The sequence below is a fragment of the Rhinatrema bivittatum genome, chromosome 4 (genome assembly GCF_901001135.1).
Source record: "Rhinatrema bivittatum chromosome 4, aRhiBiv1.1, whole genome shotgun sequence".
In the NCBI taxonomy this organism is placed as follows: domain Eukaryota; kingdom Metazoa; phylum Chordata; class Amphibia; order Gymnophiona; family Rhinatrematidae; genus Rhinatrema; species Rhinatrema bivittatum.
The window spans coordinates 230,647,284-230,660,677 of NC_042618.1; the positions used below are offsets into that span (position 1 = coordinate 230,647,284).

The 13,394-nt window shown below is 46.9% G+C and overlaps 1 protein-coding gene across 18 annotated transcripts in view; it reads right to left on the reverse strand.

Moving 5' to 3' along the window:
• CACNA1C (calcium voltage-gated channel subunit alpha1 C) overlaps window positions 1–13,394 on the reverse strand; it is a 1,539,476-nt gene that overhangs the window by 6,063 nt on the left and 1,520,019 nt on the right. For all 18 annotated transcript variants that reach the window (XM_029599882.1, XM_029599881.1, XM_029599874.1 and 15 more), the window contains one exon: window positions 177–497. In XM_029599882.1, the coding sequence (XP_029455742.1) occupies window positions 177–497 (321 nt within the window). The remainder of the gene's footprint in view (window positions 1–176; window positions 498–13,394) is intronic.

Here is a 13,394-nt window from a genome sequence, read left to right on the forward strand (position 1 = left end):
GACTCCAGATTAGGAAGGGATCTCTCCGTTACTGTGTTCTAATAATACCTGCAGCTGTTATTAGTCCACAACCGTAATATTATCAATACCCTTGAATGTTTCTTCTAGGAGGGACTGGCGTTTCCAGTTGCTGCAGATTCTGATCTGCAGTGGCTTCATTACTTTAGTGAACTTACCGCTTCAACGAGGCTACCAGCACTGCCCTGGAACTGCCTCACATTTTCTTGGGTTTGACTGGGAACAGTGAGGGACACCGGCCTGGATCTTCTGGGGTTGCAGTTGGCGCTGTCCGAGTACCAAGAGCTACAGTTTATTGAGGGGAAGCTACTGTTCAGTTTTTCACTGGACTCTGTCCCATCAAATCTCAGGGTTGGGATGGGCTGCTGTGGCCAGCCACGGTTACATGGTGTAGCAGGTGGTGTGGTGCACACCCGGGAGAACGTCGTCGGAGAATGGCTTCTCCGGAGAAGAGGACTCAAACCTGCCACTGCTAAAGCCTGTGCACACAGAAAACAAGAACATACATGTTTAGGAGAACTGCTATCAGTACTGAACAATGGAAGAACCACAAGCATGAGACAGCACAAACATATTTTGTGATTCTGCATTTACCATAGTTTTGAAGAAAATGTCTACATATGATAACAGAATATTCTGTACATCACTAATTAACCATGGTGATTTGCTCTTTTCTGGATTTCTCCTTATTATTCTGGTCCCCCTGGGTTCTCTTACAGCTTCCTGCATCTCCCTCAGCATACTTAAAGACTTGAACCTTGCAACTGGGCCAAAGAGAACTTTCTTTGGAGACAGCAAGGAAATGGATCCTGAACCTTAAGTTCACTGGATGAGGGAGTGGAAGAAGTGAAGGAACCTGGCGAAATTGAGCAGCACTCATGATTCACTAGTGCTTTCCAGTTTATTCTCATAGATCCCCCCTGCATACAAGGATGGCATTACAGCAGCCCTCTGTCACGGAGTGGGATTTCACGTTCTACACCGCAGGGCTTCCCACAGCTAGTCAGGTTTTTCAGGATGTTCATAACGAATATGCATGTGCATATTTCTCGACTAATCTTTTAACTTGCTTAATTCATATACACTATGTAAATTTGTACATAATTATTACATTGTAAGCACCCTCTCCTGCTTTTGCCCTTCTCTCCAGTTAGAATTTGCTTAACCTTTCTTTTCTCTAACAGCCCAGTTCCACTTTCCCTGTTATAATGTAACTTTTGCTTTCTCTGTTAACTGGTTCCCCCTAGTTTATTGTAAACCGGTACGATAAGACCTGTCTTGAGCATCGGTATATTAAAAGAATTTAAATAAATAAATAAATAAATAAATAAATAAATAAATAAATAAATAAATATAATGGGCATCCAATGTTTGCAAAAAGATCTCATGCATATGCGTTGTGTAAATATACAGAAAATCACTGCTTTAATTGCCAGACATTCATGAAAATGATCCTTAGAGCTATTGAGATCAGCGTTCGTTCTTTCCTTCTACCTGCCTACCACAATCCATCCTAGATCTCGTGATTCTGGGGACCTTTAACAAGCATGCACTTTAGGACTTGTTATTGCCATCATGACCTTCTCCTAGGAAATCATGTGTGGGACTGCAACATGTGGGTCAATACTCAGTGAGAAACTGTAGCCAGATACGTCATTAACCGGTTAAAATTTAGCTGGATAAAAAGAAGCAGAGCGGGGTGTGGCTAAAATTTATCCTGCTACCGCCGATATTCAACAGCAGCTAGATAAACTTAGCCTGGTAAGTCTGGCTGAAGAAAATGCTGTCCTAATGTTATCTGGGTAACTAGCCAGGTATAGACAGTAGAATGCTTACCCAGGTATGTTCCGTTGAATATCTGGGTCAATGTACCTAGGTAACTTTCCCACTCCCTGGCTTACTCAATATGAACCTCTACGTATATAGAGTCATTTGATGTAATCTATAATGTCTCATCCTGTTGTATTTCTGAAAAAATACAGTAAAATTCATAATACCCTCCCTCCAACCACTTACCCCAACCTGCTTGAATCCGGAAAAAAATTATTCTCATTTCGCTAATGTTTTTCTGGTTCCTGTTCTGTTTTCTAGCATGCTTAATGGAATCTGTAATGGTCTGGCAGGCTGGGATCAGAGATTACCCCTACATGAGCAGCAAAGGACTGCAGGACAGGACTGGAGTTGGTTTTTTTGCCTGGACCAGCCATCTCCTACATAGGTTGAGCCTTTGGGTTCTGATGGCTGGCAGCTAGGTACAAGTAGGGCTGTAGGCATGAGCTGGAACCAAGGACCAGGCTAGAGCTGGACACATGGCTGGACCAACCATATCAAGACTAGGCCTGGGCTGGGCAGGACAAAGACTGGACAAGACAAAGGACAAAGACTGGACAGGACAAAGACTGGATTAGATAGGACAGGACAAGGTCTGGACTGGACAGGACAGGACTAGAACAAGCAAAAATAAACAAGAGGGCACAAGCCTGGGCTAGGCAAACTTAGAAGGCCTGAAGGCAGCAAGGTATAAAAGAAGGCCCAAGAGGCCTCTGAGCAACATAGGAAGGCCAGGAAGGCTTCAGAGCAAGACATGGAGATCTGCAAGGGCACAGAGCAAGGCAGGAGGCCGAGGTAGGCTGCAAGGCAGGAGGCTCAAGTAGGCCATAAGGCAAGGCAGGAGGCCTAGGTAGGCCACAAGGCAAGGCAGTATAAGAAAGCAAGGATGGTCAAGGAGCCGAGGTGACTCGATGAAGAGGCAAGGAGACCCTGACCAGGCTGGGCTAAACAGGCCTGGAACCACCGAGCCATGTGATCAGCGAGGAAGCGACCAGAGCAGCTGTGGGCAAGGCTCACTGACAAGGACAAGGGGGGAGGCTGTGTAGTAGGCAGGATAGTGACAGAGTCTAAAAGATATTAATCATCTTTTCTGAAATATGTACACAGCAGCTTTGATATCTTTCAATGTTATATGCCTTTATGTACAATTTGACAATGGGCCGACTGAGGTTTCTGTCTTGCCTCTCTGTTGCCTTGCCTTGTCTGCCTACCCTGTCTTGTCCATCTTGGCCTGATTCTCTGGTTCTGACCTCTGCTTTGGATTCTGACTTTGCTCCTGGATTGCAGCCTGCCCTGACCCTTGACCTGGGTTTGGATACAGTCTGCTCACTTCCTGCCCCAACCCTTGACCTGGACCTGGATACCCTCTGATCGCTGCCTACCCTGACCGCTGTCAGAATCTTGACTTCATTTGGCTGCTTCTTATGGAACTTTTGCCTAAGTCTTGTCGGCAGCTGGAACCCAAGGGCTCAACTTGCGGGGAATGGGGCTGGTATAGGTGAAGCTCCAGTTTCTGTCCCAGTAAGAGTGAGTCCACCAGTTGTTGGCGTGGGCCTAGCAAGTTCACCTTCTAGGCTGCGTCAACCATGCCACAGCCCAAGGGCTCATATCCGTCACAGTTTGCTGCGCGTATTTTCTAAAGGGCCAAGCCACACGCATAAGTGGCGATACGCGCACAAGTGCTGGGCCCTAAAAAAAGGTGGTGGTGAGGGGGGGGGGGGGCGGGGGCTGGCCAGGACAGCGGCCATTAGCCACTGTCCTGGGGAAGTGCGTGCTGGCAGCCGGTCGCGCGCATAACTTACTTCTGCGGAGCAGTAGGTAAGAAAATTTAAAAAATGGTGAAATGTAGGTTAGGTTTAGGGGTGGGGAGGAGAGGAGAGAGGAAGGGGAAGGAAGGTTAGCCAGGGGGTTAGGGAACTGGGGAAGGCCCCAGTGCGTCACCGCTCGAAATTTGCAAAAATTCACCCCCTCTGCATGTGCTGCCCATACATGCGTGCACGGATTATAAAATCCGTGCGGCCAACGGATTTTATAACATTCGCACGCCAACGAGCGCATGTTATAAAATTGGCCCATCCATATGCGCATACGTGTACATTTTAAAATCTACCCCTTGGCATCTCAGAGACATGATGGAAGGAGGATAACCAATAGGATAGTACCATATCAGAGAGCAAATTATTTCACACTGATAAGGAGGAGTAACCTGATGGGGTTGTAGAGCTTTATGTCTAGGATGGTATACAGTTCAACAGGATAAGGATCCTGAAAAAGACTAAATGCATAACAGAATTTTTATGGGTAGAAATCCCATGTGTGTTGGGGAAGAGTATTGCTATAGGAGTATGCAACCGTCCACCTGGCCAAAATGATGAGACGGATGATGAAATGCTAAGAGAAATTAGGGAAGCTAACCAAATTGGTAATACAGTAATAATGGGAGATTTAAATTACCCAAATGAACAGGTGCAGGAAAGAGAATGAAGTTCCATTCAGAATTCAAATTTGTATTTATTATATATTTAAATTCTCATAGTTCATTCAAAACGGCAACTCCTTCTGGTAAACAAAGAAGGTTTCTAAATACATGTCCCCCGACACGGTCCGTGTTTCGTGTGAACTGCATCAGGAGGGACCACAGCATATTATAATCTACAATAAAACAATATATATCAAGAATGGAACAAATAGGCTGCAGAAAATACACTTGTAACATGACACGTACATACCTTTAAAGTTAACACAGGAGCGCAAGCGCCCTATAGCAATGACAGCCATTTAAAAGGAAAAAAGGCGCGAAAGGGAAGTCTCTCGCGAGATGCTGGAAACCGCAGGAACGCACAGCAACACACATGTCGAATTAATAGACAATTAATAGAATAGGTACTACTCTATCTCCTTGTTCAAACCATTGGGGAAAACCGAATCCAAAGTGAAAATCCAACGCTGCTCTCTCCGTCCTAGCATCCCGGAAAAGTCTCCCCCCCGTTGGGGCATGCGACCACCTCCAGGACCAGGAAGGAGAGAGCATCGATAGAATGACCAGCCTGAAGCCAATGTGATACAAGGGGCTCATCAATCCTAGAGGATCTAATATTACAACAGTGCTCAATGATCCTTGTCTTAATCATACGCGAGGTTTTACCCACGTATAGTAAAGAGCAAGGACATTTAATCACATAAACCACTCCCCTGGTCGTACAGTCAGTATTAGAGAACAACTTAAATACTCGTCCAGTCTTGGGGTGAATAAATTCCGTAGATGATTCTGTATGCCGGCACATAGAACAGTGACCGCAGGGGGAATGCTGACCTCTCCTATCTGATCGCGAGTCACTAGGACGGCTCGCTGTGTGAACCAGTCGGTCCCGTAGATTGGTCCCTCTCTTAAAGGTGAACCGAAGTGATCCGTGCATAAGAGTATTAAGAGAAAGGGCTGCCCAATGTCTCTTAATCATGTTGACTATGGTCCTCCCCACTATAGAGAATGGAAGGATACAATTCAATGACGTGTCCTCGGTAACCGTAGGGGATATAAAAAGCCATTCCCGGTGCGTGTATAGTGCTCTTTTAAACGCTTTTTTAATGACCCGAGGAGGCTAGCCCCTTTCTGCGAACCGAGCGGATAGAATTTGAGCCTGTAAGAGAAAGTCAGTACGGTTTGAGCAAAGGCGACGCAGTCTTAAAAACTGCCCCGTCGGGATATTCTCACGAAGAGCCCGAGGATGGCAGCTGTTATAGGCAAGTAATGTGTTTCTATCAGTGTCTTTGCGGTACAATGAGGTCTGAAAATGGTCCCCCATCCAAGAAATAGAAACGTCCAAAAAAGAAATATGTGTGGGATGAATGTTGAAATTAAATTGAATATGGGGATTGAGGGAGTTCACCCAATCAAAAAATACATAAAACTGTATGTCAGTGCCCATCCATATAATGAAAACATCATCAATATAGCGTAGCCAAATATGGATGAAAGAAGACCATTCCGAAGAATAAATCTGGGATGTTTCATAGTCATCCATATAGAGGCATGCCAGACTCGGTGCCATCGTCGCCCCCATCGCAGTCCCCTTATTTTGTTGGTAAATTTGGTCCTGAAATTGAAAAAAATTTTTTGTCAAAGCTATCTCGGCAAGTTGCACCAAAAAAGCGGTAGTGACCCGATATGGAGCTGGGCGGGTGTTCAAAGCCCTCTCAATAACTGTAAGTGCCTCAGATTGTGGTATGTTGGAATAGAGCGAAACAACATCAAGGGTAATAAGAAACAAGGTGGATCGGGTAATCTCTAACTGTCCCAATATAGACAAAAAGTGAGAGGAGTCCCTCACAAATGACTTAATACATGGTACCAGTGGTTTTAAAAAGACGTCCACAAACTGGGACAATGGCTCTAATAAAGAGCCGATGCCAGATACTATCGGGCGACCCAGAGGGTTTGTCAAGGATTTATGAACCTTTGGAAGGGTGTAAAACAGTGGCATAACTGGATGGGAGGCCACTAAGAATTTGGCTTCCTTGTTTGTAATAATACGTGCGTCTAAGGCCATTTGTACTATAGACTTAATCTCCAAAAGTAAAGCCTCCGTGGGGTCTGAAGATAGTGGGGTGTAAAAAGAGGTGTCTCCCAATTGTCTCAAGACTTCAGCTTCATAGTCAGACCTATCCAACCCCCCTTATCTGCTGGCTTAATCACAATGGAATGATCTTTAGATAGTTCCCCAATGGCTCGAGCCTCATTTTTTGGAAGATTGTACCTGATATATGGTTTTTGTGAGCAAATCAGATTTACATCTCTACATACAAGGCGCTCAAACGCACCTAAAGACACATCCACCACCCCGGGTGGGGTCCATTTTGATCTCGGATGTACCACAGAGGAGTCTGATGATGGTGGGGAATCCTCAAAAAATAGTTTCAGTTTCAATCTCCGAAGAAATCTGTGAACATGAACCAGAAGATCAAAGTTATCCCCTCTATTGGTAGGGACAAATGAGAGCCCCCTATGTAGTAGTCGTAATTCCAACGGAGAGAGCTGGCGCGAGGAAAGGTTAAAAACAGTTTCATCCCTCATTGCCAGAGGTCCGCCTGGGACCGTGGTGGACGAACCGCCCGAATCTGTGAACTGTTCTGAGAAGGCACCATCCCTCGCGGTCGGAGTTGTCGGGTGTCTGGCTTCGGCTGCGGGTGCCCTGAGTCTAAAAAAGTAGCTGCTATAGAGGAATAGCGCGAAGAGGCAGATAATCCAGCATTCAAGGCAGAGTCGTCTGAGCCGTGAGTGCGAGCCGAATGTCCAGGATCTGTAGAGGCAGCAGTGGCACGGCCCCGGCGGGACTGACCCCGTGTCCGTTGTGCCCGAGATTCTTCTCCGGATGATTCGCCAGAGGAAGAGCTGTCTGCAAAGGTGACTTTCTTCGAAGGCTTCTGTACCATCCATTTGTACACGTATCCTGTACTGTAATCAGTCGCGTCCCGTTGGAACTTGCTGTATTTGACGGCTTTTAAATCCGACCTGAATTTTTTTAAATTTTCCTGGAACTCCCCCAGTTGTTGGTCAAACACTTCTACCGGACAAGAGTGTTTAATTAAATCAAGTTTCTGTGTCACTTCATCTTGTAGTGAATCATGAAGATCTCGGTTCGTCTCAATGATTAGGACCATAAGGTCCAAGGAACACTTATTTAAGATCTGGTTCCATCGATTCACAAAAGCTGTATTGTCCGCGTGTAGCCTAGGCTCTTTTTGGATGCGGAGCCCTCGCGGTATGCGACGAACTCTGCAATACTCAATGAGTGTGGCCGAAGGCAGTTCTGCCCGAGTCAGGCGTTTTTGAGTATTTATAAGGTCAGTCCATGACACAGGGGGAGCAGCATCCTCTGAATCTTCTGAAAAGAATAGTGTGTCTGTGAGGACCGCGTTTACAGCATCATCAGTATAGCTGAATGTATAGTCATCAGACGCAGCCATTAAAGCTTCAATCATGCGATAATATCCAAAAGTCAACAGAAGCAAATCTTGCACATAAGCAAGTATTCAAATGAACAGGTGCAGGAAAGAGAATGAAGTTCCATTCAGAATTCAAATTTGTATTTATTATATATTTAAATTCTCATAGTTCATTCAAAACGGCAACTCCTTCTGGTAAACAAAGAAGGTTTCTAAATACATGTCCCCCGACACGGTCCGTGTTTCGTGTGAACTGGATCAGGAGGGACCACAGCATATTATAATCTACAATAAAACAATATATATCAAGAATGGAACAAATAGGCTGCAGAAAATACACTTGTAACATGACACGTACATACCTTTAAAGTTAACACAGGAGCGCAAGCGCTCTATAGCAATGACAGCCATTTAAAAGGAAAAAAGGCGCGAAAGGGAAGTCTCTCGCGAGATGCTGGAAACCGCAGGAGGCGGTCCTGGAGGTGGTCGCATGTCCCCAACGGGGGGAGACTTTTCCGGGATGCTAGGACGGAGAGAGCAGCGTTGGATTTTCACTTTGGATTCGGTTTTCCCCAATGGTTTGAACAAGGAGATAGAGTGGTACCTATTCTATTAATTGTCTATTAATTCGACATGTGTGTTGCTGTGCGTTCCTGCGGTTTCCAGCATCTCGCGAGAGACTTCCCTTTCGCGCCTTTTTTCCTTTTAAATGGCTGTCATTGCTATAGGGCGCTTGCGCTCCTGTGTTAACTTTAAAGGTATGTACGTGTCATGTTACAAGTGTATTTTCTGCAGCCTATTTGTTCCATTCTTGATATATATTGTTTTATTGTAGATTATAATATGCTGTGGTCCCTCCTGATGCAGTTCACACGAAACACGGACCGTGTCGGGGGACATGTATTTAGAAACCTTCTTTGTTTACCAGAAGGAGTTGCCGTTTTGAATGAACTATGAGAATTTAAATATATAATAAATACAAATTTGAATTCTGAATGGAACTTCATTCTCTTTCCTGCACCTGTTCATTTGAATACTTGCTTATGTGCAAGATTTGCTTCTGTTGACTTTTAGATTTAAATTACCCCAATATTGACTGGGTAAATGTAACATCAGGACATGCTAGAGAGATACAGTTATTGGATGGAATAAATGACAGCTTTTTGGAGCCATTGGTTCAGGAACCGATGATCTATTTTAGATCTAATTCTTACTGGAGCACAGGATTTGGTGAGAAAGGTAATGGTATTGGGACTGCTTGGCAATAGTGATCATAATATGATTACATTTGAATTAATAACTAGAAGGGGGACCATAAGTAAATCCCCTGGTATAGTACTGTCCCATTGGTTATCCTCCTTCCACCATGTCTCTGAGATGCCAATTAAGTCTATGTCATCATTCACTGCTATACATTCTAATTCTCCCAGCTTACTTCTTAGACTTCTGGTATTAGCATATAAACATTTCAAAATTTGGTTTTTTGTTTGTATTTTCATTCTGCTTTTTAAGTGATAGGGATAAGTTAGAATTTTTTAGCTCAGGTGAGTTTTTAGTTACAGGCATTTGGACTACTTTTCTTATTATTGGAACCTCACTGTTGGGTTGCCCTAACTAATGCGTCGTCAGTATCCTTTGAAGATACCTCCCTCCGAACCCTGCGCTGTTGAGTGACTGTCGGCTTTCCCCTTTGTTCTAGTTTAAAAGCTGCTCTATCTCCTTTTTAAAGGTTAGCGCCATCAGTCTGGTTCCACCCTGGTTAAGGTGGAGCCCATCCCTTCGGAAGAGACTCCACCTTCCCCAAAAGGTTCCCCAGTTCCTTCCAAAACTGAATCCCTCTTCCTTGCACCATTGTCTCATCCACGCATTGAGACTCTGGAGCTCTGCCTGCCTCTGGGGACCTATGCGTGGAACAGGGAGCATTTCAGAGAATGCTACCCTGGAGGTTCTGGATTTAAGCTTTCTACCTAAGAGCCTATTTGGCTTCCAGAACCTCCCTCCCACATTTTCTTATGTCATTGGTGCCCACATGTACCACAACAGCCGGCTGCTCCCCAGCACTGTCTAAAATCCTATCTAGGTGACGCATGAGGTCCGCCACCTTGGCACCAGGTAGGCATGTTACCAGGCGATCCTCACGCCCACCAGCCACTCGGCTGTCTACATTCCTAATAATTGAATCACCAACTTGTCTTGATCTTGCGTGGTGAGATCTGGGGAAGTCCCCAGACTGATCAGTCTCCTGATAGACACCTCCCATAGGAGTGGAAACCAGACCTGTCTCGGCCACTAAGGGGCTATGAGGATCAGAGTTCCCGCATCCTCACGAAGCAACAAGAGAGTCTTTGCCACTAAGGGGATCGGTGGATACGTGTACAGAAGACCCTTGCTCCAATGACAGGCAAGGGCGTCCAAGGCTGGTTTGCCGTCTGACCTGTATAGGGAGCAGAACTGAGACACCTTCCTATTGCAAGGACACAAATAGATCTACGTCCGGGCTTCCCCAGAGGCAGAAAATACGATTTGCCACCCCCTGGTCCAGGGGGTCTGAAGGCATGATTCAGTCTTTTCGCTACCACGTTCTTCGTCCTGGCCAGATACATGGCCCTGCGCACCATCCCTTGGGAGAAGGCCACGACCAGATCTGGACTGCTTCCTAACACAGGAGGTATGAACCCATACCTCCCGGCTTACTGGCATACCACATCGCTACCTGGTTGTCTGTTTGGATCAGGACAACTTTGTTGGACAGCCGATCTCTGAAAGCCTATAGAACATACCTCATTGCCCGAAGCTCCAAGAAGTTGATTTGACAACATCTTTCCTGAGCAGACCAGAGACCCTGGGTGCTGAGCCCATTTACATAAGTTCCCCAGTTCAGAGTGAACGCATCCGTGGTTAGGACAATTTGGGTAGGAGGATTTTGAAAAGGGATCCCCCATTCCAGATTTGAAGTACTTGCTATCAGGACAACAAGTCCCGGAGGGATGGGATGACTAGGATTTAATCCTGGATGTTCTGCGTGGCCTGGCGCCACTGCAACCTCAGGGTACATTGGGCTCTGTGCATGTGTAATCATGCTAAGGGAGTGACATGGCCACATGGCCCAAAAGCCTCAACATGTGCCAGGCTGACACCTGCTGGTTCTGCTGAATCTCTGCCACGATGGTCGTCAAAGTGACAGCCCTTTGATGAGGTAGGAAGGCCTTGGCTTGAGCTGTGTCTAGCATGGCTCCTATGAATTCCAATTGAGGTGATGGGCTAAGATGGGACTTCAGGTAGTTAATGAGCAACCTAGCGACTCCAACATGGTCATGGCCAAGCACATGGATCTGATGGCCCCTGCGTGAAAAGTGCTCTTGACCAGCCAATTGTCCAGATAAGGAAAAACATGAACTCCCAGCCTGCGGATGTGCGCCACCACCATGGCCAGGCATTTTGTGAAGATTTGTGGGGCTGATGCTATCCCGAACTGCAACACCTGGTACTAGTAGTGCTGTTTTCCCACCACAAATCAGATACTTCCTGTGACCTCGATGTGAGTGTATGTGTCCTTTCGATCGAGGGAGCATAACAAAAGGGGGATCAAGGTGTCCAAGGAAACCATCTTGAACTTCTCTTTTTTGAGAAATCTGTTCAAGGCCCTTAGGTCTAGGATGGGATGGAGTCCTTCTGTTTTCTTTGGAATCAGGAAGTACCTGGAGTAAAATCCCAGCCCTCTTTGCTGTGGTGGGACAGGCTCAACCATTCTGGCAGTTAAGAGGGAGGAGAGCTCCATCATCAGTACTTCCTGATGCACTGCTACTGGCCCCCAAAACGGGCTTGGAGGGCAATTTGGCGGGATGCCCAAAAGATTCAGTTGGTATCCATGACAGATGATGGAAAGAGCCCACTGATTTGAGGTTATATTGGGCCACTGGTTCACAAAGAACTGGAGCCTGCCCCTGACTGGAGGGTCCAACATCCCAGGTATGGGCGACTGGTCTATGCTCCCTACGACCCAGTCAAAACCCCGTCCTTGGAGTTGACTGAGGTGCTGGCTGGAGCTTGGGGGCTCTCTGCTGCCTGGAACAGCCGCGGGAGCCCTGATGCTGTTGACGGGAGCGAGTAGGGGTAGAGTACAATACTTCCTCTGGTGAAAAAAAAACTTCCTCTGCTCGGATCTCGCTGACCTCCTAGAGGAGGAGGATGGGTCTGGAATGCTGGCAAAGAGTTGTTGAAGGTTTTCATTGTGGTCCTGGAGTTGGGCCACCATGTTCTTCAACCTATCTCTAAAGAGATTCTCCCTAGTACATGGCACATCAGCAAGTTGTTCCTGAACCTCCAGTTGGATATCCGAGGCCCATAGCCATGCTATTCTGAGGGTGCCGATTCCCACTGCAGAGACCCTCAAAGCCATTTTGAAAAGATCATGAGTCACTTGGACCTTATGTTTTCCGCACTCCAGTCCCTTCTGCACCAGTGACATTAGGGTGTCCTGCTGCTGCTGAGGCAACTGCTCGGCCACTTCCTGCACCTGCTTCCAGTTGTTCTGTGAGTACTGGCTCATTTAGAGCAATGAGCATAGTCCCCTGAACCACTTTCCTCCCAAGAGTGTCTATCGCTCTGTGGTCCTTTCCCGAGGGTGCTGAGGAAGGGGTCCTATAATGCTTGACTCTCCTGAGAGTGGATTCAACCACCACTGACTGGTAGGGCAGCTGACGTTTATCGAATCCAGAAGCCTTCTGTATGAGGTAGACCCTATCAGTCTTCTTGTTAACAGGAGGCACTGTGAGGGGGCATTCCCATATCCTCAGCAGCAACTCCTTAAGGATATCGTGTACTGGGATCACCACAATCTCCTTAGGAGGCTCCACAAACTGGAGGATCTCAAGCATTTTGTGCCTGGCATCCTCCTCCATCAGTAACTGAAATGGGATTGCTTCCACCATCACCCTCACAAACCCTGCAAATGTTAAGTCTTCAGGTGGAGACTTTCTTCGCTCTTCTGGAGGAGAAGAGTCTGAAGGAGACCCTCAGAGCCCTTGGAGGAGGACTCCATGCTGTCATCCCCCCAGGGGTCAAAGGAACCCTTATCCTCACTGTAAGTAATAGGGGATAGGGGGTCCTAGGTGTTCTGCTTTCGTCCAGAGGTGCAGGCATCGGTAAAGCTAGATGGGGGCAACAGGCCTTGGCATCTCTGCCAGCCTGGGTGGAGCTTCCTCCCCCGAGGAACCGGCAATGACCATCGTATCGGTAAGGGGAGGCTGTGGTGTCCCAAAAGACACCGATACCGTCCCTGGACCCGACACCAGCTGGTTCGGTAACACACTGATGAGCGCTTTGAGCTTCTCCATCAGCAGTTCTGGGACGGATGGTACCAGCACCAATCCTGTCTGTGCCATAGGACCAGTACCCCACATTGCCCATTCCACTGCCAGCTGGACTCACCGCTCCAGCTCTCCCTTGAATGTTGCCGAAACCAACACTGATTGGGAGGAAGGAAGGGTGGCCAGATCCTCTTTGGACCCATGAGGCGGATCGGTGACTGGCATTAGGACCGGTGGAGACTGTCGTGGATCCCCGGCACCAATGGAGGACTAGTGCTTCTTGCCGCGGGATTG